At 40.6% G+C, this 23,341-nt stretch overlaps 1 protein-coding gene across 2 annotated transcripts in view; it reads left to right on the forward strand.

Annotated features, from left to right (window-relative positions):
• The window catches only part of abca7 (ATP-binding cassette, sub-family A (ABC1), member 7), a 29,710-nt gene that overhangs the window by 3,918 nt on the left and 2,451 nt on the right, over positions 1–23,341 (forward strand). The window contains exons 5-49 of one of the 2 annotated variants that reach the window (XM_030432690.1): positions 3–127; positions 2,525–2,643; positions 2,862–3,056; positions 3,202–3,294; positions 3,461–3,698; positions 4,198–4,337; positions 5,023–5,139; positions 5,244–5,441; positions 5,686–5,891; positions 6,524–6,700; positions 6,783–7,005; positions 7,237–7,458; positions 7,590–7,794; positions 8,711–8,824; positions 9,387–9,558; positions 9,794–9,925; positions 10,206–10,345; positions 10,493–10,630; positions 11,034–11,275; positions 11,451–11,508; positions 11,703–11,905; positions 13,721–13,844; positions 13,965–13,988; positions 14,407–14,552; positions 14,705–14,829; positions 15,004–15,111; positions 16,750–16,942; positions 17,144–17,238; positions 17,780–17,812; positions 18,205–18,310; positions 18,398–18,472; positions 18,692–18,861; positions 19,140–19,317; positions 19,414–19,529; positions 19,823–19,967; positions 20,054–20,177; positions 20,390–20,519; positions 20,712–20,838; positions 21,150–21,212; positions 21,660–21,766; positions 21,949–22,090; positions 22,212–22,346; positions 22,499–22,602; positions 22,718–22,810; positions 23,079–23,328. In XM_030432690.1, the coding sequence (XP_030288550.1) occupies positions 3–127; positions 2,525–2,643; positions 2,862–3,056; positions 3,202–3,294; positions 3,461–3,698; positions 4,198–4,337; positions 5,023–5,139; positions 5,244–5,441; positions 5,686–5,891; positions 6,524–6,700; positions 6,783–7,005; positions 7,237–7,458; positions 7,590–7,794; positions 8,711–8,824; positions 9,387–9,558; positions 9,794–9,925; positions 10,206–10,345; positions 10,493–10,630; positions 11,034–11,275; positions 11,451–11,508; positions 11,703–11,905; positions 13,721–13,844; positions 13,965–13,988; positions 14,407–14,552; positions 14,705–14,829; positions 15,004–15,111; positions 16,750–16,942; positions 17,144–17,238; positions 17,780–17,812; positions 18,205–18,310; positions 18,398–18,472; positions 18,692–18,861; positions 19,140–19,317; positions 19,414–19,529; positions 19,823–19,967; positions 20,054–20,177; positions 20,390–20,519; positions 20,712–20,838; positions 21,150–21,212; positions 21,660–21,766; positions 21,949–22,090; positions 22,212–22,346; positions 22,499–22,602; positions 22,718–22,810; positions 23,079–23,328 (6,370 nt within the window). The remainder of the gene's footprint in view (positions 1–2; positions 128–2,524; positions 2,644–2,861; positions 3,057–3,201; positions 3,295–3,460; positions 3,699–4,197; positions 4,338–5,022; positions 5,140–5,243; positions 5,442–5,685; positions 5,892–6,523; positions 6,701–6,782; positions 7,006–7,236; positions 7,459–7,589; positions 7,795–8,710; positions 8,825–9,386; positions 9,559–9,793; positions 9,926–10,205; positions 10,346–10,492; positions 10,631–11,033; positions 11,276–11,450; positions 11,509–11,702; positions 11,906–13,720; positions 13,845–13,964; positions 13,989–14,406; positions 14,553–14,704; positions 14,830–15,003; positions 15,112–16,749; positions 16,943–17,143; positions 17,239–17,779; positions 17,813–18,204; positions 18,311–18,397; positions 18,473–18,691; positions 18,862–19,139; positions 19,318–19,413; positions 19,530–19,822; positions 19,968–20,053; positions 20,178–20,389; positions 20,520–20,711; positions 20,839–21,149; positions 21,213–21,659; positions 21,767–21,948; positions 22,091–22,211; positions 22,347–22,498; positions 22,603–22,717; positions 22,811–23,078; positions 23,329–23,341) is intronic. The other variant, XM_030432691.1, reaches the window with a different exon arrangement.

Raw genomic sequence — 23,341 nt, forward strand, 5'->3', positions numbered from 1 at the left:
AGACTGTCTCGTCTTTTCGTCGATGCCCAGACTGTTCTGTCCTACAGTGGAAACCGGAGCTTCTCTGGCTTTCAGGACCTAATGGAGAGCGTCCGAAGGCTGGGAGAGAGACCTGGAGCCTGGCCAAGTACCACAGCTTGTTTTAATTTCTTCTAGACTAGCACAGAGCTGGAGAGATACCCTGACTGTCTGAACAGTGACACTTAAACACTTTGGTGTTGAAATAATTAGTCTTCCCAATTACAAACCCTGGTTGGTCATGACCAGCCAGAAGGTTAAATAGATTTTATTATACTACCAGGAACAAAACACACAAAAAACGTGGACATGAGTACATATTGTTAAGGTTTGTCTTTAAGGTTGCTTTCTAGGAATCCATATAAATAATGTATATGAAGAAACACAATAGAGCTTTAGCCTCTGTTAGTGAAGTTGTTGCAGTTTAACAAAGTCATCCTGTGATAAATTACAGGAAGACAAACATTGACTAATCAGAGGAAGTCTTTAACTCTGCAAATGTGGATTTTGAAACAACTTTGTTATGCAAAACACAAACATGCATTTGAAGAAATGTCAGCAATGGACGGCAGGATTTAGTCCCTGCAGGCCATGAAATACAACAAAAGCATTTCATCAATTTAGATTTTATTTTTATTTGAGCCAGGACTGTTCCGAGACATATCAGAGTGGTAACTGTGCAACCAGTAGCTGATCTGTCGGCTTTAGACAGGTGTCGAGTGACCGGCTGAATGTGGCCATTTACTGCTGTTGTGAAAGCAGCACAGAGTGGCTCTTTGCTTCTCCTCGCTGGGCAGATTAGATTACACGACTACTCAAGCCAAACAATAAAAAGAATGAAAGCAGCTCTTCAATCAAGGTTTTCCTGCAACAAAATCTGATGAGATATCGGCTGAATTCTAAAATCCTGACCCACTGATACTGCCAAGAACTTATTACAATATGTGATTTCTGTAACTTCAGACTTTTATGTCTACATTTAGGGAAATGATTGCATTAGTTATCAGATGTCACAGCCATACAGCTTTTCAAGACACAGAAATAACAGGGCTGAGCTAAAGACCAAATTTGTCTTCCTACTCAGGTTTTTAATAATCCTGAAGATAACACTACAGACATCTACCTATTCACATACCTAGAGAGAATTTAAAAGGAAAAATATAATTATTTTTTTTATTACACCTAACATAAAATAAACAAACTCGGTGGTCAAGCAGATGCAACATATTTTCTGTAGTAGGCTAAAGATAGATGCCATTTTGTGATAGAGTGAATTACTGAAATATATTTTATATTTGTTATCATGTCTAATATGGTGCTGAAGACACCTAATTACTTGGTCACAGCTAGTGGGAACGTCATTCCAAGAAACTGACTCGTTAGGGTTAGCGACCTGCTCAGACATAGACAGCGGTTTGACATAGAAATACTTGTGATGGAAAAATTACTTGAGTTGAGTTTAACAGAAATGGAATAAATAGATTAGGTTCAGGAATAAAGACAGTGACTCATAAAGACTCATTTTTATATATGAGTTGTCATAAGTTAACACACTGAACCATCAGCTGTACTGTAGTCTCCTCTCTCAGTTGCAGTTGTTTTACATTTGCATTTGTGAAATCATTTAAGACTTAAGTGACTGAGAAACAGAAAGTCTTTAGATATAAGAGAGGGAGAAATAAGTATTATGAATCAAGTCCACCTAGACCAAGACTAAGGGCTGACCAAGGACAGAGTTTATCAAGACCAAGACCTTCAGGTGTTGAGTCCCACACAGCAAGCCACCCTGTGCTAAATGTGAAACATGCTAACCATATGCAGTCTATCTGAATTACCAATTTCTTCCCATAGAAACACTCACATAAAACAAACTGAGATCTATTTATTCATCACTTTTATTGCCAGATCCAGGTGTCTGTATAAGTGAACCATGAGAAAAGTAATCAAAAGAGGTGAATTTCAGGAGGAGCAGTTGTACCATCAACCTAACACCATACATTTTTTTGTGCAAATATCAGGTTTTCTGGGTGACTCTTGTCTTCCAATAGAAACCACATTTAAGTACCGTTTGTACCACTGCAACTATTATTCAGCACAGTGATATCCCTTCAGTTGTTGTCTTGACTGGTCTTGAAATAAAGTCCAGAGTCCTAACCATTGCAACCACAATTGCTTTTGGTTAGCTTATGTACTTGTCAAGTTGCTCACCATAATATTATTTAAGACGTGGTCATACAACACAACACAAGCACATTACTAGCAATGTAAGAAAACAAGTTGAGGAAGTATGTTAAGATATCATTTTTTGTTCCTGTAGGGAAATTATGCTTGGGCAAATAGTGCTGCATAAACCTACAACTTAACTCACAACAACATGTGACTGACAAAACAGTACAGTAGTTTCCAAAACATAATAAGTTACAAACACTTATTTGTTTTCATTTGTAACACAATGTGTTTTATTTTTAGCACTGGGAAGTAATTAATGTTTGCTTTTCTACTGTAGATCTCCCAGTAGGAGAATACCTGAGAGCCAATGAGACGTTCTCCACATTCCTCCTGACCAATGGCAGCCTGTCGCCTACGACTGTGGACCAGCTGCTGAAGGCTCGTCTCAATTTTCAGGTGAGGTATTCGCTGTAAATCCTTGGACAACAAAATTCTGATTTATAGATCAAGGACCCACTAAAAGACTCAGCATTTGGCTTTTGTTAAATTTGTTCATGTGTTCTAGCTCAACTCAAGTGGTTCAACTCAAGAAAAACAAAAATAGTTGTAATCTATTACAATGAACAAAAGGCAGCAAAATAGGCTTTTAAATTCAAATTTTTTTTCCCATCCAGGTTACACTAGCAGGAGCTCAGCTGCAGCTGAAGGACTTGGTGTGTAATGCGAGCATGTTGAGACAATATCTGACGGTGAAAGAAGAAGCCACCATGAATGATCTTCAGACTGAGCTGTGTAACCTGCCAGCTGACATTCTGCAGGAGGCTGAGCGCCTTTTCCTCACTCAGCTCGACTTCACCAAGTTCTTCACCGTAAGAATCAACAGGGAAAACAGCAATTATTCAGTGGATTCAATTACAGTTTTCTTCCGGTGTGCTATGACACATCGTTGCTCGTATATCTGATGAACCATATAAAGAGCCAACAGTAAACCTCTTTGTCTGTGCTTCCTGTCAGAGAGACCGTCTGATGGCAAACGCTGGAGACCTCAGGGTCATCAGTCAGGCCGTCACCTCTGTTTCCCAGGAACTGGCTGTCCTCATTGATGATGTAAGAACTCACCTGATTTTCCATGTCTGTCTGGGTCTGGACATTTGTTTAATAAATGTTCAATATTTAATATTTTATGGCTGACAGAAAATTTTTTTTTAAATAGTATCACAGGAATCACAAAATGTTTTCTTTTATTCACTTTGACTTCTTTGTCCTCTCTCAGTTCTCTTCTCTCTCTAGCTTTGCGGAGATGAGTGCAGCTCTTCGTCTTCTGTCTCCGGAGAATCGCACAGCGCTGCCAAGGGAGAGCTTTCGGGCTTTTTCCAGGATCATGTGTGGTCACCCTGAGGTTGGCGGTGAGCGCATCCCATCACTCAACTGGTATGAAGACAATGACATCAAGTCCTTCTTAGGGAAAAATGGCACTGAAGACACAGACCTGGATAGAGACAACACCACCAGTAAGAGGCTTTGGACATCCTTGTTTGTGCGCAATTTGTTTGCTTTAATCCAGTATGGATAGTTATGATATTTTTAAGAGTAAATGAATAGCTTCCTGTGTTGTAGCATAAGTTAATCATTTGCTTTGTATCCAATTAAATTCATAGGGGCTTTATTGGCGTGGGAAATAGACATTTACACTTTTCAAAGCAAATATTAAAACAAGAGCAACAGCAAGTACTTAAACTGAAGAATCATGATTTGGCTGTGACAAATATGTATACATATACATAAGACATAAAGTAACTCAGAATAAAACAGAAAGAACAGTAGATTTGCAGTTAAGACAATACGAAGGCTCAAAAACCCAAATCTAATGGTGTGGTAATTTTGCGACCTTTTAAGATTGATAAAAAGAAAAAAAAAGACCCCAGAAATCAGTTGTGTTCTGTGTGTGCTGTTTGTAACATTTAACCAAGGGTTTTTGATTAACATTTACTAAACATTTCCTCTGTTCAGCTCCATTCTGTAAAAGTTTGATCCACGGTCTGGAGTCCAACCCTCTGTCTCGCATTGTGTGGCGAGGAATCAAACCACTGTTCATTGGAAAACTGCTGTACACACCTGACACTCCTGCAGTACGGCACGTCATGAAAGAGGTACAGAGAGTCAAACCTCCGAGAGTCTGTCTTGTTGTTTAAAGTGAAGACGTAATGAGAGAAGGAAGTTGACTTCTTGTGCACTAGGAATGTTATCAAGATTAATATCCATCCTTTTAAAGTGACAAACTACGTTTGTGAAATTCTACAGCAATGTCTCGTTCCAGAAATCATGATCCTGTTACATAATTTAATCCACAGACTTTGTTGTGAGCAGCTTCTTATGGGAACTCTCCATGAGTAGATGCACATTTCCTTCCTCTGGGAGTTAACTCTCCCCTTAAGTATGATTTCTAACTGATGGGAAATTGTCAGTTACTACCGACAACCCCTATCCTGAAAATTAAATTTGAAACTACCATAGTGGAAGATGTGTCTGTTTAATTGTCTGTAACCAAGCGTGCCTCATTTAAACTATTTGAAGCATTTCTTACTGAAACCATGAATATCGCAGGTTCCAGACAATTGGTAGTACACAGTTTAGAGTGTAACTAAAGGGCAAAAGCTGGTTGTCCGTCTTCCACTGAAACAGGGGGCTGATAATCTTTCCAAAATTTTACATTTTTAATGCTAATGATTTTTAGATTGAAAGTTTATTCTGCAGCTACACATTTTATAAGTCAACAGTATACATCACGAGGCAAATACATTCATCAAAACTAACTACCAGGTGTTTCCCTTGAAGGTGAACAAGACGTTTGAGGACCTTCAGATCCTCCAGGAGCTGAATGCAGCGTGGATGGAGGTCGGACCTCAGATCAAGAATTACATGGAAAGCAGTGTGGAGATTCAGATGCTGCAGGTCTGATCATCTCTCTACAGAATGGCGCAGTGTCTTGTCACACATTTCCTCTCATGTTTGTGCTCGAGTTCATGTTTGAGTGTGTTTGTGTTTGTGTTTGATAGGATTTGTTGAGGCGGCCAGAGGTAGCAGTTCTGGTCAACCTGCGACTGGAGAACACGTCCTGGACAGCATCGCGGATCGCACGATTCCTTTCCACACCCTCCCCAGACACCCCGAGGAAGCCTGGAGCTCCACCTACCTGGCTGGATGTCTACAACGACCTCAGCCACACCATCACCACCCTCGCAGAAGTCACTGAGGTTCTCTTCCTTCTTGTTTTCTCTTCCTGTCAGATATTACAGCCTCCCATTGACAAAAGTAATAAAGAACAGAACAAAACAAATCACGTTTGGTTACATTTTGAGTAGGAAAATATTTAATCCTTAAGATAGAATCACTTTAATTTTGTACCTAACAGTGTAACATATAAGTAAAGTTTAAATGAATCTACTGTTCCCTGCTATTTATCATTTATATATTTTCCTTTTGCTGGTTTCCCTTCAGTGTTTCTCCTTGAACAAGCTAGAAGGGTTGGACACCGAGGGTCAGATGATCGACAGGGCTTTGGAGCTACTGGAGGACAGACAGTTTTGGGCAGGTGTGGTTTTCCTGCTGCCCAACTCCTCATCCCCTGATCTGCCGCCCCACGTCACCTACAAAATACGAATGGACATCGATGATGTGACAAGGACCAACAAGATCAAGGACAGGTATGGAGGAATCACCAAAACATTTGCTTTTAACCTGTTCTTTTACATTCATATTTAGAACTTTTTCAGTGGGATTACAAGGAAACGGCTTTCTATGTCTTTTTCTGAACATGCTACCTCACTCTTAAGCCATATTTTTTTTTCTTATACTTTAATATTTCTGAAAAATAAAGACCACTAGCAACAAACCAGACCTGTTTGAAGAATTCCGAACACAAAGAACAATAACAGTTATAGCTTTATAGCCAATAGTTTATAATACGAAGGAAATTCTTGTCCCAAGATTAAAGTAACAGGAATAAAACAACAGAATGATAGATATAAGGTGTTAAAAGGAGTCATGGTAAGATAAGTAGCTTATAGAATAACAATAAAGATAAATGTAGTTAAATAACTATGATAAAACCGACAAAGTAGTTTTATTAGATCTTATTATGGATAAAAGCATTACCTGCTCCTCTGTGTTTTGAAGAAAACCTACTACTCTCATAGGAAATATAATATTAAGCCAAAAAACAAGCTTTACATTTTCACTTCAGCAACCAAGAGCATTGCAGTTGCATCTTGCAATTGACTTTATCCAGCACGTGAATCTCAAATAAAAAATTTTTTGTGTGTTTTTTTTTCTTCAGGTTTTGGGATCCTGGTCCAGCAGCCGATCCATTTAATGACATGCGCTACATTTGGGGCGGCTTCGCGTACGTGCAGGACCTGGTGGAGAGAGCTGTGAGCCGCATCCTGACCGGAGTTCAGCAGACAACCGGCATCTACATCCAGCAGATGCCCTACCCCTGCTATGTGGATGATGTGTGAGTCATATGTCGTTGTAAATAACTGTTTGTATAAACTGCATTTGAACATGAATTTTAATTCTGTTTACCTTTATAACAGTTTCCTTCGAGTGCTGAACAGATCACTGCCACTCTTCATGACGCTGGCTTGGATCTACTCTGTGGCCATGATCATCAAAGGTGTGGTGTATGAGAAGGAGGCACGGCTGAAGGAAACCATGAGGATTATGGGTCTTGGAACAGGGACACTGTGGCTCAGCTGGTTCATCAGCAGCCTGGTTCCTTTCCTGGTCTCTGCTGGACTCCTTATAGCTCTGCTCAAGGCAAGTTGACCTCCAACTCTGCTTAAAATATATTTAAAAAAATACACAAATCAAGCTGTGAATTAGAATAATTAATAGTCTGTAGTCAGATTTCTAAAGTCCTGAGAGGACAGATGTGGAATATTTAAAATGAATAATGGTTTGGTGTTTTATAGCGTCTTGCGAGCTTTACTTACTATAACTTTTGTCTCCTGCAGTCACCGTTTAACTTTCTCTTTGTCTGATTTCCAGTGGGGCGACATCCTTCCATACAGCGACCCGTCTGTTGTGTTTTTCTTCCTGACTGCGTTTGCCACGGCCACCATCATGCAGTGTTTCCTCATCAGCACCTTCTTCTCTAAAGCCAACCTGGCTGCTGCATGTGGAGGACTTATCTACTTTAGCCTCTACCTGCCTTATGTACTATGTGTGGCCTGGAGAGACCGCCTCAACACCACCTACCGAGTCCTTGCGGTGAGTAAGAAAAGCTCACAATCCCTAATTCCCTATAATCAATTGAACAAAACATCACTTGCAAGAATAGTTTTGTTAAATGTATGTGTTTCTGTTTCAGCAGTAAAAATTGTTTGCTTCACTGTCCACAGAGTTTCCTGTCCCCTGTGGCCTTCGGCTTCGGCTGTGAGTATTTCTCTCAGTATGAAGAGCAAGGTGTGGGCATCCAGTGGTACAACCTGCGCTCCAGCCCTGTGGAAGGAGACTCCTACAGCTTCACTACCTCTATAGTCATGCTTTATGTCGACGCCTTCATCTACGCCACGTTGGCCTGGTACATCGAAGCAGTATTTCCTGGTATGATGATTGGAACTCTAACCTTGTTGTAAATATTGACAGTATAATTTGTAGTTCTGTTTTGTTGAGAGAGGGTTAGGTTTGATAGCTGCTTTGAATGCAAGATGATCACAATGTTGTAACACTGCCATAGAGCAAATCACAGACTTCTGTTTTGAGATCACCTTGGAAATTGTGTCGGACTTGAGTTTTAGATTTCAGGGACAGGATTAGAAACTCAGTCGTAGACTCGCTTTCCCAAGTAAAGTTTGTTGTGTTTCTGGTATGCTGCCTTTGCTTTTTATAAAATGTTCTGAGAAGTTTTCCCTTTTAAAGGAATATTTTGATCTGTTTTTGAAAATAGACATGGGTCACTGAGAGTGTTCAAATCATACATTTTGTGCAAAATTAATTAACGTCCATAAATAAGCTATGTTCCCCTGTCTGCATAAGTGTCTCCCATAGCTTTCAAACACAGCATAATTGACGTGTGTAACACCAGGGATGCACACTATATAGACCCAATAATGCTGAAATCGAGTGAACACATTCATGCTTGTCTCTCTTTCTATTGTCTGTTTTTCTGTAAAGCCTCCTCGTTCTCATCATAAAAATGTCACTGTTGCAACAGTAATTATGCTTGATGCATTTCTCAAACTATGACATGTTGTGTTCTTGAATTTGAGGGAATTAAGTTAGGAAAAGTACTTGAAAAGTACTTTATATGATGTTTAAGAAACTTTGGGAACTCTGCATTGTACTCACCATTTTTAGTGACAGCCGATATGAGCTTTGCAGAGGAATGTAGTGTGGCAAAACAAACTCTGGTAAAACTGGTTCCTGAATCAAAAACACAAAAACTTTCTGTGCTTGATTTGGACATATAAAGTTTCATCATTACTGAATTTCTGCATTTGTGTGTTTGCTTTCACAAAAGGTGAATATGGGATCCCAAGGCCTTGGTACTTCATCTTCCAGGTCAACTACTGGGGTGGAGTCCCTTTGGAGGCAGGCATGCCGATCCCTCCTGCACCAACAGAAGAGGATGAAGGTAGACTCTTGACCTTCTCTTCTTTTTTTTTCTCACAGCAATTTTTGGTCTGAACCATCCTTTAGTAGTCTGCCACTCTGCCCAGTTACAGTGTTTGGCAGCCAACTGCAGTCTTTTCTCCAGTCCTAATACCAGTTAAAAGATCATATAGGTAATTTTGTAAGTTAAAGCCAATTAAGTACTGATCAAGTTAATAAGCTGAGACAATAAACCCATTAACTACAAGTTCTAAGAACACATGGAGACTGGAGCTAAGTTTCAACATCAGTCCAGACTTCACTTTGTTCTCTTGACTTTGGAGCTGTGTCCGACTCATGCTACCCATAATCCCTTTCATTCTGGAGTAGTGTCCTGTAGTGAAGTTATTTGAATTATCTTCTCAGCATGTAAAAATAAATTGTGACTGTCAGCCTGCTCATTCCTGCTCACATATTCCACTCTTATCGATTATGAATCACTCTGAGAGCAGAATTATTATCAGTTGATAAGCCATTTAAACATTTACATAGCTTTAACAACATATTGTCCCTTCTAAATGGATAAAATGGACCTTTGTCATCAGATCACATTGAACCTGAACCCACTAATCTGACGCTGGGTGTGAGCATCAGAAACTTGGTGAAAATCTACAAGAAGGGAGCGAAACTGGCCGTCAATCACCTCAACATGAAGTTCTACGAGGGCCAGATCACTTCTTTTCTCGGCCACAACGGAGCCGGCAAAACCACCACCATGTAAGGAGCAGAGACTGCAGTCAAAGAACCAGCAATTTTAAAATGTTTGAGTTAATATAGTGTTGTTCTGAGCTCGCAAATGATAATAACAGGGGGATGATGTAGTTTATCAGCCAGCATCAGCACACATGTGGTCATATAAAAAGTCAGTAAACGATATAGGATCAGGATCAATTTTAAAGTGGACAGTTTGCTTAAATAAAATAGTTATCATAATGTGTCTGATCTTCGTCAGATCTGTCCTTACTGGCCTGTTCCCACCCACCTCGGGCACTGTGTACATCAAAGGAATGGACATCCGCCATGACATGGACATCATCCGCAGAACGCTAGGAGTTTGTCCACAACACAACGTCTTGTTTGACATGTAAGGCTCGTCTCTCTGACATAAGACAGTGGTATCAAGCTGTCATTGTATATTGTTTTACAGAAACTCCACTTGTAAGTTTCATACCAGAAGCTTCTTCCAAGAGTCTTCTTTTTGTGTTTTTAATTATTAGTGGTTTACAACTTAACATGACTCAGAAATAAATGATGGGTGTCCATGGTCTGCCTATCTCCAGAAATTACCCAGATGTTGTTTGAGGAGTAGATTGGTTTTAAACAGACTTTCATATTTTCCCTCTGTGTCTATCTCTGTCTCTCAGACTAACAGTGGAGGAGCATGTATGGTTTTATGGGTGTCTGAAGGGTTTGTCTGAAGCAGAAGTGAAAGCTGAGCTGGACACTCTCCTGGACGACGTTGGCCTGCTGCACAAAAGACATGAACAAACTAAAAACCTCTCTGGTAACTCAAACTTTTGTAAAAAACCATGACCTGACCCTCACTTTCATCAGTTTGTGGATTCCCTATATATTTTTGTGGAGTAATCTGTAAACTTTGTCCTTTTAAAAATTAAGATTTCTTTGTATCCACCTTTGTCACCTCTTTCAGGTGGCATGCAGAGGAAGCTATCTGTGGCGATAGCGTTTGTTGGAGGCTCGAAGGTGGTTGTTCTGGATGAACCTACAGCCGGAGTTGATCCTTACTCCCGCAGAGGGATCTGGGATCTGCTGCTCAAATACCGCAAAGGTACAGGACAAGTGGTGCTATGGAGCAGTGGATCACACTTATTTCTTAATGGGGGAATGAAAGGAAACAACATATTAAAGGCAGACAAATCCAAAAAGCCAATACAGCTGTGAATGAAAGGCATGTCAGCCTGAAGTGCTGTTTTTGAGCAACAGCTATGTAGCTTTATTTTTCTTCTCTTGAATTTAAATCTTCATAACATTACACAACGATGGGCTGTGGAAAATCCTTAAATATGTGCTAAGTTTGCTGATCAAAAAGCTGTAATTTAGAGTCTGGTACTGTAAGAAAGAACCCTACCTAAACCTGAAGAAATTTCAAAATTACAAGAAAAAATGCAAGATGTACATCAGACATATTGTCAGATAAGTCAAAATGCGCCTGTGCTGTCATTCTCCATCAGACCGGACAATCATCCTGTCTACCCACTACATGGATGAGGCGGAGCTGCTCGGCGACCGGATTGCCATCATCTCCCAGGGAAAGCTGTGTTGCTGTGGCTCACCACTCTTCCTAAAATCCCGCCTTGGATCTGGCTACTACCTCACTGTGGTGAAGAGGGAGGGACTGGACACCAGCACTCCCAGCAGCACCAGTATCTGCACCAGTACCAGCACCAGCATCAACAAGATGCCTCCTCTCAAGGTCAGAGTTGTTTTTCTTGCACTTTAATTATCCAGGAAAAGTTAGTTTTACATGCTTGTTTGGATGCAATTGGGTGCTGACAATTCGGCATCATTTGTTGTCATTTATGTCTTGTCATCATATTTATTTATTATATATAGTGACCTTTTTGAATCGTCTAATTTTTGTATTTCAGGACAGTGAATCATCCATGAGTGAAGACACTGGGCTGGGAAGTGAAGACACCAGCTCATGTGAGTGTTTAACTGCAGTGTGACTTGCGCAGTAAATTGAAGTTTTAGTTAAGTGCAGTTGTGTTCATATACGTACATATAAGTACAACCAATAGTTAGGTATCTAAGATTAAATAAGAAAGGACTGAGGTACACCAAGTGTAAAGCTCTTACCGTATCCATAATGTCTCTCCTTATCCCCATATTCATTGCAGACCTGGCGGCATTGCTTTCCCTGACACAGCACCACATCCCAGGTGCGAGGCTGGTGGAGGAGTCAGGGCGTGAGGCTGTGCTCAACCTGCCGCAGGCTGCTGCAAAGGACAGCAGCTTGGCCGTCTTCCTGACTGACCTGGATCAGAGGCTGCCCGAGCTGGGCATTAGCAGCTACGGCCTGTCAGACAGCACACTGGAGGAGGTGAAACATTCGCATTGCTTTCGATCAATAGATGAATGAGTCATCCTCAAGCCCTTAGAATGGGAGCCAGAGCGCAGTTTTACTCACTGTTTCATTAAAAAACCAAATGTACAAAAAGAAAAATTGTAAAAATTACTGTAAGAAATTAGTATGAAACTCAGTCATAGGTACTTACACATGACTGATTCTGGCATAAAATAGTGTCAGAGGTTCTTCCGCCCTCACTATGTATACAGGTCAGCAGCAACAGTATGCAGACAGCTGCACTCAAAAACCTCAACCTATAAAGGTTTAAGACAATATGCTTTCAACTTTTAACTGTGAAAAGTGTGTTGGATTAAACATAACAAATTCACTTATACAAACGAGAAAGACATGTCAGTCAGATGAAAGGGATTGTTAAAATGAATAAATAGAGTAACAAATTAGATTTTAAAAATAAAGATGCAATGTTACATTCGATAACATTGTCTCTCATGGCAGGAAGGAAGTGTCATCAGTGAATGATCAAAAATAAATTCAGTGTAGGAAGTACATTATTTGTGATCCAGTGCTCCTGGATCAAGTTTCTTGGTTTATGGCTCAATTGATGTTAGTGGAAAGAGTTAGCAAATTAAAATTTGCAAATTAACTTGTTACGAGCGAAAAGGTCGGGGAGGGTAAAATTGATTGCTTATGTTGATGTAGTGAATACTTCCTTCATGCATTTAATGGGAAACTAGAATTACAGCATTGCAGTTGAAGACTTCTGTGCAGCAGTCAAGTTGCTGTTGCTAAGCTGAGGTGTTGAATAATGACCCGAACATTATGGTGACAGAGTGCATTTAACCTCTGGTATTTTGAATAACAAATGTTCATAATTTTGTCCTTTGAGAAGTTTATATGTCAAATTGTATCCGTATTATCGTATGACTTTTTGAGTTATGACCAAAAATGCATTTTGTGAGGTGACAGTGAAATTGCTCTTTGACCTTTCAGTCATAATGAACATTTGAAACAAATCTGATGAAATTCCCTGAAGGCCTTCTTGATATGACGCATTCACAAAAGTTGGACGGACTGATGTATAGACAGGTGGGAAGCAACCCAAAAACATAATGTCTCCAGCCACCACTGTCGCTGTAGTCCAGACATAAAAGATGACTGTTTTAAAAAAACAAACAAAGTCAAACAGACAGTTGTTGTTTCCAAAAAAACAAACATAGTCCAGAAGAGTAAAAGTAAAAAAATTTAATAAAACACACAGCATTAATTAACAGGTTCTAAGAACATATGTTGGCACACAAGTTGGGCTCAGACTAGATATAGTGGCCAGTTGCTTAGCTGTGAAACCAAATGTTCACCTGAAATCAGCTGCTGGTTTCAGAATAAAAATATTGTGTCCTACTGAAACATCACGGTTCACAACAGATCGATCTGCCTGTGTGGCCCTGAAACATTTTGACCTTAACCTTACCTGCTTCTATGTGTGTATGTGTGCGTGACAGAATCACCCATAGTGGGGCATTAGTCGTCTCATCAGTGTGATCTACAAGGAGCTCAACCATGTCTTCTCAGGAGGACTAGATATTTGTGGCGCAGCCAGGATCTTAATGGGTTTAATGTTAGCATCAGATTAGCTCCGATAGTGGATTTAATGGAGCCTGATATGTTTACTCAGTGTGAATAAGCTGCCCACTCTCTGCCTTCCTGACCTGGCTGCCTTTTTACTGCCACCTGCTGCCTGAAGCTTCACTATCAGGGTGTTTTAAAAACTGTCAAAAAGAATACTGGTGGCCTAAATATGGACAAGTTGAAACAAATGCCTTTTTTCAGATCTTTTTGCGAGTGGCAGAGGAAACCGGCGTAGATGCTGAACCAGAGTGGCAGGCCGAATCTCCGAACAGGCAGCAGCCATCAGCTGGGCAGAGGGTGGAGAGACAAGAAGAACCAGAAACAGGTATGCACGCACACACTCACATACACGTAGTTTTATGTTCATACCACACTGTGTTTCCATGTATGGTCTGTCTGCTGTTTTGTCTCCAACTGTTGCTGTTTGTTTCCATAATGCTGCCAGGGAGGAAAAGGCTTCGTAAGCAAGGTATATCACATCAATGTCTGAAAAGCAACTGTTTGAAAAAGGAAGCTTTTATTTTCACTTTCTACCTGTTAGAGTTGACAAATATAGGCAATTTAACTGATTAAAAAGTTTCTGAAAGCTAACACATGCATCAAAGTGTTCATACTGAATAGCTTGTTTTCAGTATCGCTTTCAGTTTCAGTTACACCCATAATAAGACACAAGCTCACCACTAAAAGTTGGTAAATTATTGAAGGCTTTGAGGCCTTTTAAACCAGATTCAGTAGTAGTAGGGGGACCGTGAGGTACATGACTGCCTTTAGATTAAACATTATGAAATGGAAACACAACACTTGAGTCAGTTGTCATGACATGTTTCTACTCTTATCTGAAAGGAGTCTCCGTCAGTTCTGAGTGTTCAGTTTCTTACTGTTTTCAGAACCTCAGGAGACAGACCTGCTGAGTGGTGAGGGCCGAGGTGGGGTCCCCATGACCGACTGGTGGCTGACCTGGCAGCAGCTGAGGGCTCTCTTCATCAAACGCTGGCTATATGCGCGACGGAGCCGTAGGGGCTTCTTCGCTCAGGTGCAGACAAACGGCAGATAGATTCAAAAGGCAATCCCGTCGATCGCTGTTTTGATGCCTAAAACAATTATCGATTATTTTAGGGTGTTTCTATGTGCTGTCAGTCATTGTCATCACAGTAGTTGGTCTTAATGTTACGATTTGTGCTTCAGATTGTCCTGCCTGCTGTGTTCGTGCTAGTCGCTCTGCTCTTCAGCCTCATCGTGCCTCCATTTGGGAAGTATCCTGCCCTGCAGCTGCAACCGTGGATGTATGGAGAGCAGTACACCTTCTTTAGGTAGGCTTGTGTGGAGAAGATATTTTATCAGTTTCTTCAGCTGTGACATAGTTTGGTCTACTCTTTCACTTTTTCATAGGTAACAGCTTAATACTGTGAAAAAACAGGTAGGTCTCTTTGCTGAAGGTCTTGTTATTTTGACTTGCTTCCTCAACTGTGGTTTGATATTTACAGCAATGATGCGCCTGGGAACCCTGCCATGGAAAACCTGCTCGAAGCTCTGCTGGACAGGCCAGGTTTTGGTACCAAGTGCATGGAGAAAGAGGAAGAAGACAACAGCGCGTAAGTTTAATACAGCAGAAACGATAATTTGTCTCAGCAGCATCAAAAGAAACAGGATCTGAAAGAAAAAGTAATAAAGGTAGGGGGACTCGTGCTTCTGAGGTATCAGGATCGTAAACATCCTGCAAAAAATTGCTGAAAAACATTCAATATTTGTACAATTTCACATCCATTTACTGCAAATAGGAGATCAAACAGGAAGTTTGGTGATTAAAACATGCATTCAGAAACATTACAAAGAAGGCAACATCTTACTTCTTTTTTTTTTTTTTTTTTAATACTTTATTTTTTCTTTTCCATAAACACAAACACAAACACAAACATGAGGTCATATACATTCATTCATTCACATAGTATGAAGCACTTAAGTGCTTGCCACAGAATGGTACACTTTTGTTCACAGCTATATCTACAACCATTTCATCCGTCACACTCTAAATCGGCTAAGTATATAAGCCATTTAGCCAAATAGTATTTCCCCTTTTCTTTCTGTAGTCTCAACATGAAAGTTATGCGTTCCATGCTGTGTATTTCTTTTATCATATTTTTCCAGAGGTTCAGGGTGGGGGGTTCTCTTAGGAGCCAGCATCTGGTAATTGCTTTTTTACTTGCTGCCATGAGGATCTTCAATAGGTATCTGTCCCTGTTATGTAGATCCTTCGGTATATTCCCCAGATAAAATGAAAGACACGTGAAGTCAATGCCAAAACCCCAAATCGTCTTCGTTGCGGCCTGTACCTGAGCCCAGAAAGGCTGCAAGGCGGGGCAGGACCAGAAAATGTGGGTGTGGTCTGCCAATAATTGTCCACATTGTCTCCAACATTGGGTCTGATGACCAGTTTGTTTTGATTTTATTTTTGGGGTTATAAAAAACCTCACCAAATTCTTCCAGCAAAAGTTTCTCTAACTCTGTGAATTTGTGGTCGACATTTGAGTGTGTATTATGGCAGACCACTCCTCTGGGGAGATTACAATACCTAACTCTCTTTCCCATTTTTGTTTTATATAATCTGTTGAATGATTCTTCATTATTGAAATACTTGAGTACAGATTCCCAACAATGTGTCGCGTAGGTTCTGAGTTGTATGCTCTCATGAACATTTTTGTAACCCCAGATTGATCGTTCATGATCTGTCTCTTCACCTCATTTTGGTAATAATGTTGGATTTGCATATATCTGTACAAATCTTGTCTTCCTAAACCATACTTTTCAGACATAGTCTGGAAGTCCATTAATTTCCCATCCTTTACTAATGAAGAGTATGATGTAATTCCATACCTTATCCACTGTTTATATTTTAGATCCAGGAACGCTGGGTTAAAATCTGGGTCATATGCTGGCCACCTCAGTATTTTTATTTCTGTTTGGATCTGAGATTTCTTCACAAAGTCTAGCCACACATTCAATGAGAAACAAACCCATTGGTTCTGGAAATCAGGTAAGGCCCTAATGGCAAAAGGACAGCCCAACAAAGATTGTACAGGTCTACTTGATATTGATAATTTAATATTTTTCCAATTGGCTTCATATTCAGGGTTACACCATAAAATCAATGGTCTTAACTGTGCAACATCTTACTTCTTAAACCACAATCCTTTACCATCGAGTAAAGGTTCCACTCCCTGTTCTTCCTGCAGGAATCCTCAGTGTAAAGCTGAGAGAGGAGGCTTGTTCATGCGGCCACAAGTCAACTACTCCACCTGGCAAATGTTCAGCAGAGGCAACTGGAGCAGAGACAGACCCTCACCTGACTGTCAGTGTAGCACTGAGGACGTCCGCCGGATGCTGCCCGACTGCCCACAGGGTGCTGGTGGAATGCCGCCTCCACAGGTGAAGACTGGCTTACTTCCAGAAAGCAGCTGAATGATTAACTTAAATTTAAACCGTATATGTGATGCTAATTTGAAATAATTGTAAAGCCAAAACACAGCTGATATCTTCTGTAACATTTTCTTTAAAAAGTTTGGTTGTTTATGGTATCATTTGGTGAAATAAATTGCAGCATGTGTCCACATCTTCAATGGATTTCAGATCAAGAGGCTGACTGGAGACGTCCTCCAAAATCTGACAAGTTATAACATCTCAGATTACCTGGTGAAAACCTACTCTCAGATCCTCAAGAAAAGGTACATCATTAAACAAAATAAAATTCTCTTCAACTTAATTGTATTAATTTTGTTCATTATGGTATAGATAACTGACAATGAATGCATGCATCTAAAATACATAACCATTCAATTTCTCTTTCTGTGGTACATTTATTTTGTATTTTTTCTTAATGCACAAAGGTATTCATACTTTTTTTAGTCTTTATTTGTAGCCTTCATACTATATAACTCAAACTTGTTCATTTTATGTTTACATTTGTGTTGAAGCTGCCAGTAAGTGATATTTTTACAAAGAGCACATGATACAAAGAGTATCTGTGTAATCGGACCCTTATGTGATACTCAAATTGTCTCTAAATCCAGTCTGACGACATCAGATATAAGACTGGAAATAAAATCTTTGAGAAATTAATTTTTTTATGAGGGAATGCCATATTTGAATGACATGTTTTCAATATCAGGTACTGCAGCTGTACTTCGAACACTGAGGGTCTTTATTTTCCTGTTTGTGTTTCCTTATACATTTCTCATACATCTTTTCACTCTGTTTCATTAACAGCCTAAAAACCAAGAAGTGGGTGAATGAATTCAGGTAAGTTGCTGGAATAAAACATAATTTTTGAAGCAAAATATCTGCTATCATAAGACCTGGAAAATAGCTATTGTTCTTAAATAACTTTTTGGGTTTAATGTTAGCATCAGTACATCTTTTGTAAATAAATTAAAAAGAAACACCACATTTTACCTCTGGTAAGTTCATCCATTGTCCGATGGAGCAAATGAGCCCGACTAAAACTTGAGGTTCTCCTGAATTAAATGACACATGGTACATGATGCTGACTTCAAGTATAGAGAAGGAAACAGAATATAAATAAAATAAAATTAAATAAATCTGTATTATTGAGGTTTAAACTTTACTCATCTAAAGGCAAGAAGCAACCTGTTATGTTGTGGATTTCCAAAAGTGTCATTTCTGTGATGCAGATACGGAGGCTTCTCCCTCGGGGGCAGCTCCACAGAGACTCTATCTCAGGTCCACCACGTCCAAGACTCAATCATGGCGATCAGGACTCGTTATCGGGTTCCACAGGTAAACATGAGGTTTAAGCCGTGGTCAGCTGATGCTGTTGTGTTTCTGAATGTTGTTGAATGTTTTTTTGATGTTCTTTAATCACAGAACAGTTCACTGGATCATCTGCTGGACAGACTGCCGGGATTTCTAGGAGGACTGAACAGTAAAAACAATGTTAAGGTAAATGTATGTTTGTTTAAATATGTGTTTGTCTTCTCTCTTCATATTTTCTTTCAAGGTAAAATATAACATATAGCCCTTTTAAGAAACAATTAACACGTTTTGTGTTTTGTGTTCTGTGTGTGTGACTCCATGTAGCTGTTTACTATATCTTTGGTTCCTACAAAAAATTTTGGACCATGTGTGATGATGAAAAATATGTCTCTTTGCTGTACTCAGGTGTGGTACAATAACAAAGGATGGCATGCCATGGTGTCATTTGTCAACGTTATGAACAACGGCCTGCTGAGAGCAAGTCTCCCACCAGGTTCAGAGAGAAGAAAACATGGCATCACTGCCTATAACCACCCGCTCAACCTCACAAAGGAACAACTCACTGAAATGGCCATGTTAGTTCACTTCTGTGCAGTTTCCAGCTTGATGTTGTTGGATTTGGTATCTTGTGTTTGTCAATTACCTTGGGACATTTGTCTCAAGGTAGATTCAGCTTAATCAGGACACTTAAAGTCCAATATATTTTACAGAAACCACCTTGAAAAGGTGACCAGTATTTATAAATTGATTATCAAAATTAAAGAAGGAGGAAAAAGCGTTAGCTGGCAAATACATAGTACCACAATGGATATTTTTGTATTTTAATATGTGTTTTTCATGCTTCATCTTTCAGGATGACCACATCAGTGGACGTTCTGGTTTCCATCTGTGTGATCTTTGCCATGTCCTTTGTGCCAGCCAGCTTCGTCCTTTTCCTGATTGAGGAGCGAGTCAGCAAAGCCAAACACCTTCAGTTTGTCAGCGGCGTCAAACCCATCCTTTACTGGCTCGCCAATTTCACTTGGGACATGGTCAGTAGTGAGGAGCACAGAGGAGCCACGCTTAAACGATTTAAGGCCTCTTATGTATGGATTATTTAAGACTTCCTCTTCTTTTCATTTTGTCAGTTGAACTACACTGTCCCGGCCACCATGGTGGTGCTGATTTTCATCAGTTTCCAGCAGCAGTCTTACGTCTCAGAGACCAACCTGCCTGCTCTCATCCTGCTGCTGCTGCTCTATGGGTAATGATCAGAGATACTGATAGACTGTGTGTCACCATATTTTAATTTCATTGTTTCAATCATTCACTAAAGATAATATTGCACTTCACTGCAATTGTAGCACCCACAAAAGCCCCTGAGCCAAAAATAAAAGTTTTAATCACTTCCATATTACTTCAGTTTGCTGTTGTGAAACACAATTGTGTAATTTTCATATCCCTCTACAAACAGTGTCCCAGCTGGATCATGGCCTGTACTAAAAGTAATGTATTGGTCTACAATAATTGAATAACAGAATTAGTTATCCTTTTTAGGTGGTCCATCACCCCTCTGATGTACCCAGCATCCTTTGTGTTCAGCGTTCCCAGCACAGCTTATGTCGTTCTGACCTCTATCAACCTCTTCATCGGCATCAACGGCAGCATTGCCACATTTGTCCTGGAGCTGTTTGTTGACGAGGTATTTAGTCCTCATTATTATTGGCTATATGATAACGATTTATTGCTCCTTAACTAGTCCACATTTTCTTCTTTTTTTCTTTCCAGCATCTGAACGAGGTGAACAGGATCCTAAAGAAGGTGTTTCTTATCTTCCCTCATTTCTGCCTGGGACGAGGACTCATCGACATGGCCAAAAACCAGGCCATGGCAGACGCCTTCCAGAGACTGGGTACATACAGTATACCTCTGAATAGATTGTGCAGTACAGTTTGAATATATATAATGTACAATGTATTGTATATTGTTTTGTTGAACAAGGGAGGTTTTTGTTAGCATCCCTCTGAGCATTACTGCATGCATACTTAAACAATTTTGCCGGTAGCAAACACGCAGGACTTATGGTATATCATTTTATATAAAAAATATGTCTTCCTCCTCCAGGCACGAAGCAGACTCTTGACCCTCTTCAGTGGGACTTTGTAGGAAAAAATCTGTTCGCAATGGCAGCTGAAGGTGTTATCTTCTTCATCTTCACCATACTGCTGCAGTACAAGTTCTTCATTCGCTTTAGGTATGTTTAAAACAAGTTCTCAAAGGGCGTAAGACCCTTCCTGTTTTTGATGATATGATGATAATAGGTAAGTAGTGAGATGCAAATATTTGGCTTTTCTTGGAACAGAGCGTCAGAATCTGTATCGAAATGATTTCAAAAGGAGCAAATAAGATCCATTCACTCGGGTTGATCTTATATGTCTCTGTTCAGGCCGTGGTGGGTTGAGCCTGAGATGCCTCCTCTTGGCCCAGAGGACGAGGACGTCGCCAGGGAGAGAGAGAGGGTCATAAATGGAAAAGCCCAATCAGACATCCTCACCATGATCGACCTGAGCAAGGTACAACCAGGATGCAGGCTCAAAAACTGTAAACTGTTTTTTGCCTCATTGAATGCAGCAAATCTCTTCCTTCAGATAACAAAGACTCTTGTTTTTAAGAGTTACATTATGTATTTTTATTACTGTATTAGAATAACTGAAAATCAATGAGTGTCACAGAATCTCGTTGCACTCCCACAAAGAGTCACTGTGTTTAGTCACAATGAGGAGCGCAGTTCTTCTACTGACCCTACACTAGCAGACATCTTGCTCTGACCGCATCATTGTGACTTCCTAGATGATCATGAAACAAAAAATGTCTTGTTTTGCAGGTTTATAAGGCAGGCAGGAAGCCTGCAGTAGATCGCCTATGCCTTGGGATTCCTCGTGGCGAGGTGAGAAATACATACTTCAAAAAATGCACTCATTACATCATAGTAAGATGAAAACACATACAGTGTCTGACTTTTTTTCTAATCTGCACTGTGTTTGTCAGCCATGTATAGCAGCTATAGATCAACATTGTAAAACACTGCCAAAGCCATTTATAAGTCACATCTTTGGATAATCTCCTAGTGATTGGTTTATCACTGCTGGTGCTGAAACCACTGCTAATAATATAATTTTAATATTGCTCCTGCTCCTGCTATTGCAAATATTTCAATTGCTGTTGTAAATACACGACTGCTACAGCTGCTTCTACTGCTACAACCATGACTAGAGAGAAATATCGATGATATTTCAGCCACATTTTGACTCAAGGAAATGGACGTAGCTTCTGATGTATGTGTAGATATATTTGTTACTTTTTAATGCTGTTGTGTCTTCTCTGTGTCCTTCAGTGTTTTGGCCTCTTGGGGGTGAACGGAGCAGGGAAGACCTCCACCTTTCGCATGTTGACTGGGGACACAGCAATCACCTACGGAGAAGCATTCCTTAATCACCACAGGTACGGTGCTCCTCCACAAACAAGTTTTCCATCTTTTAAAAAACAGCCCTTTCTTCTTTATGAGCAAACTAACTACTTTTCAGATATTTGGTACTCAAATATCATCCCTGAACTTTGAGAAATACTACAACAGTAGCAGCAGTTGTTGTTGCAGTGTGAAACTGTGTTCCTCTTGTTCTCAGTGTGCTGACAGAGATGGAGCGAGTCCACCAGCTGATGGGTTACTGTCCACAGTTTGACGCCATTAGCGACCTGCTGACAGGTCGGGAACATCTGGAGCTGTATGCCCGTCTGCGGGGAGTACCAGAGGAGTCTGTCGTCAAGGTAACATAAAGGAGCAGTTCACCTCTAAAGTGAAATTAAGAAATTAAGTCATGTGATATCTAAACACAGGTCCATTGTGCAGGATCATATTGAGTGCTGTACCATTTCTGCTGTCCTATAGGTGGCACAGTGGGGGGTGAAGAAGCTGGGACTGACCCAGTACGCTGAGCGGGAGGCTGGTGGCTACAGCGGAGGCAACAAGAGAAAACTCTCCACTGCCATCTCCCTCATCGGCGCTCCGCCTGTTATATTCCTGGTGAGAATCGAACCGATTGACAAACTGCTGGGGGGGTGAACCTTAGAGAATATCACCTGTTAAAGTCTAAACAAGTTGGGTGTCGTTGTTCTTGTTTTGACTTGATGCTTAGTCATTTCCTTGATGCTATGATTTTTTTTTCTTCTTGTTAGGATGAGCCCACCACCGGTATGGACCCAAAAGCCAAAAGGTTTCTGTGGAACTGCATCCTCAGCGTCACCAAAGAGGGAAGAGCTGTAGTTCTCACCTCCCACAGGTAGGAGGAGCTGTTCACCACAGTACTCTTACAGTGCATGGCTGTATGATCCACCACATGCAGTTTTGAGTCCAGTTACATGTTAATGTGTTGTTTCTTGTGCCTTCATGGTCAGCATGGAGGAATGTGAGGCTCTCTGCACCAGAATGGCCATCATGGTCAACGGCAGATTCCAGTGCCTCGGATCTGTACAGCACCTGAAGAACAGGTAAACACAACACACCATACCATCTTCTTCTGGTTAACTTATTCTGTTCAACCTCAAAAATACAAGTTAAAATCCAGAAACTGTTTCTCAGTCAATGAATGAATGTTGGAGATTTGTGCCCACACTGCCTAACCTTACCCTGCCTCAGTTGTAGGAGTTACTACATTTATGCTGGCCCTGGTTGCTCCCTGATTTGATAAATCTGTTGACCAACATGGAGATGAAGAGATCTCTGAACAACTGTCTGTGTGCTGATGCTATCTTCCAGGTTTGGTGATGGCTACACCATCATCCTCCGCCTGACAGACAGTAAATCAGACCCGGACTCGTGCTCCATCAGCGCCTATATGAAGAAGTCATTTCCCAGTATCGAGCTGAAGGAGCGCCACCAGAACGTGTTGCAGTACCAGCTGCCCTCACACGCCTGCTGCCTGGCTCGTGTCTTTGATGTGCTGGCCAACAACTACGATGAGCTCGGTATCCTCGACTTCTCCGTTTCACAGACCACCCTGGACCAGGTAAGGAGGGCGA

Source organism: Sparus aurata, chromosome 11 (genome assembly GCF_900880675.1).
Source record: "Sparus aurata chromosome 11, fSpaAur1.1, whole genome shotgun sequence".
Classification (NCBI taxonomy): domain Eukaryota; kingdom Metazoa; phylum Chordata; class Actinopteri; order Spariformes; family Sparidae; genus Sparus; species Sparus aurata.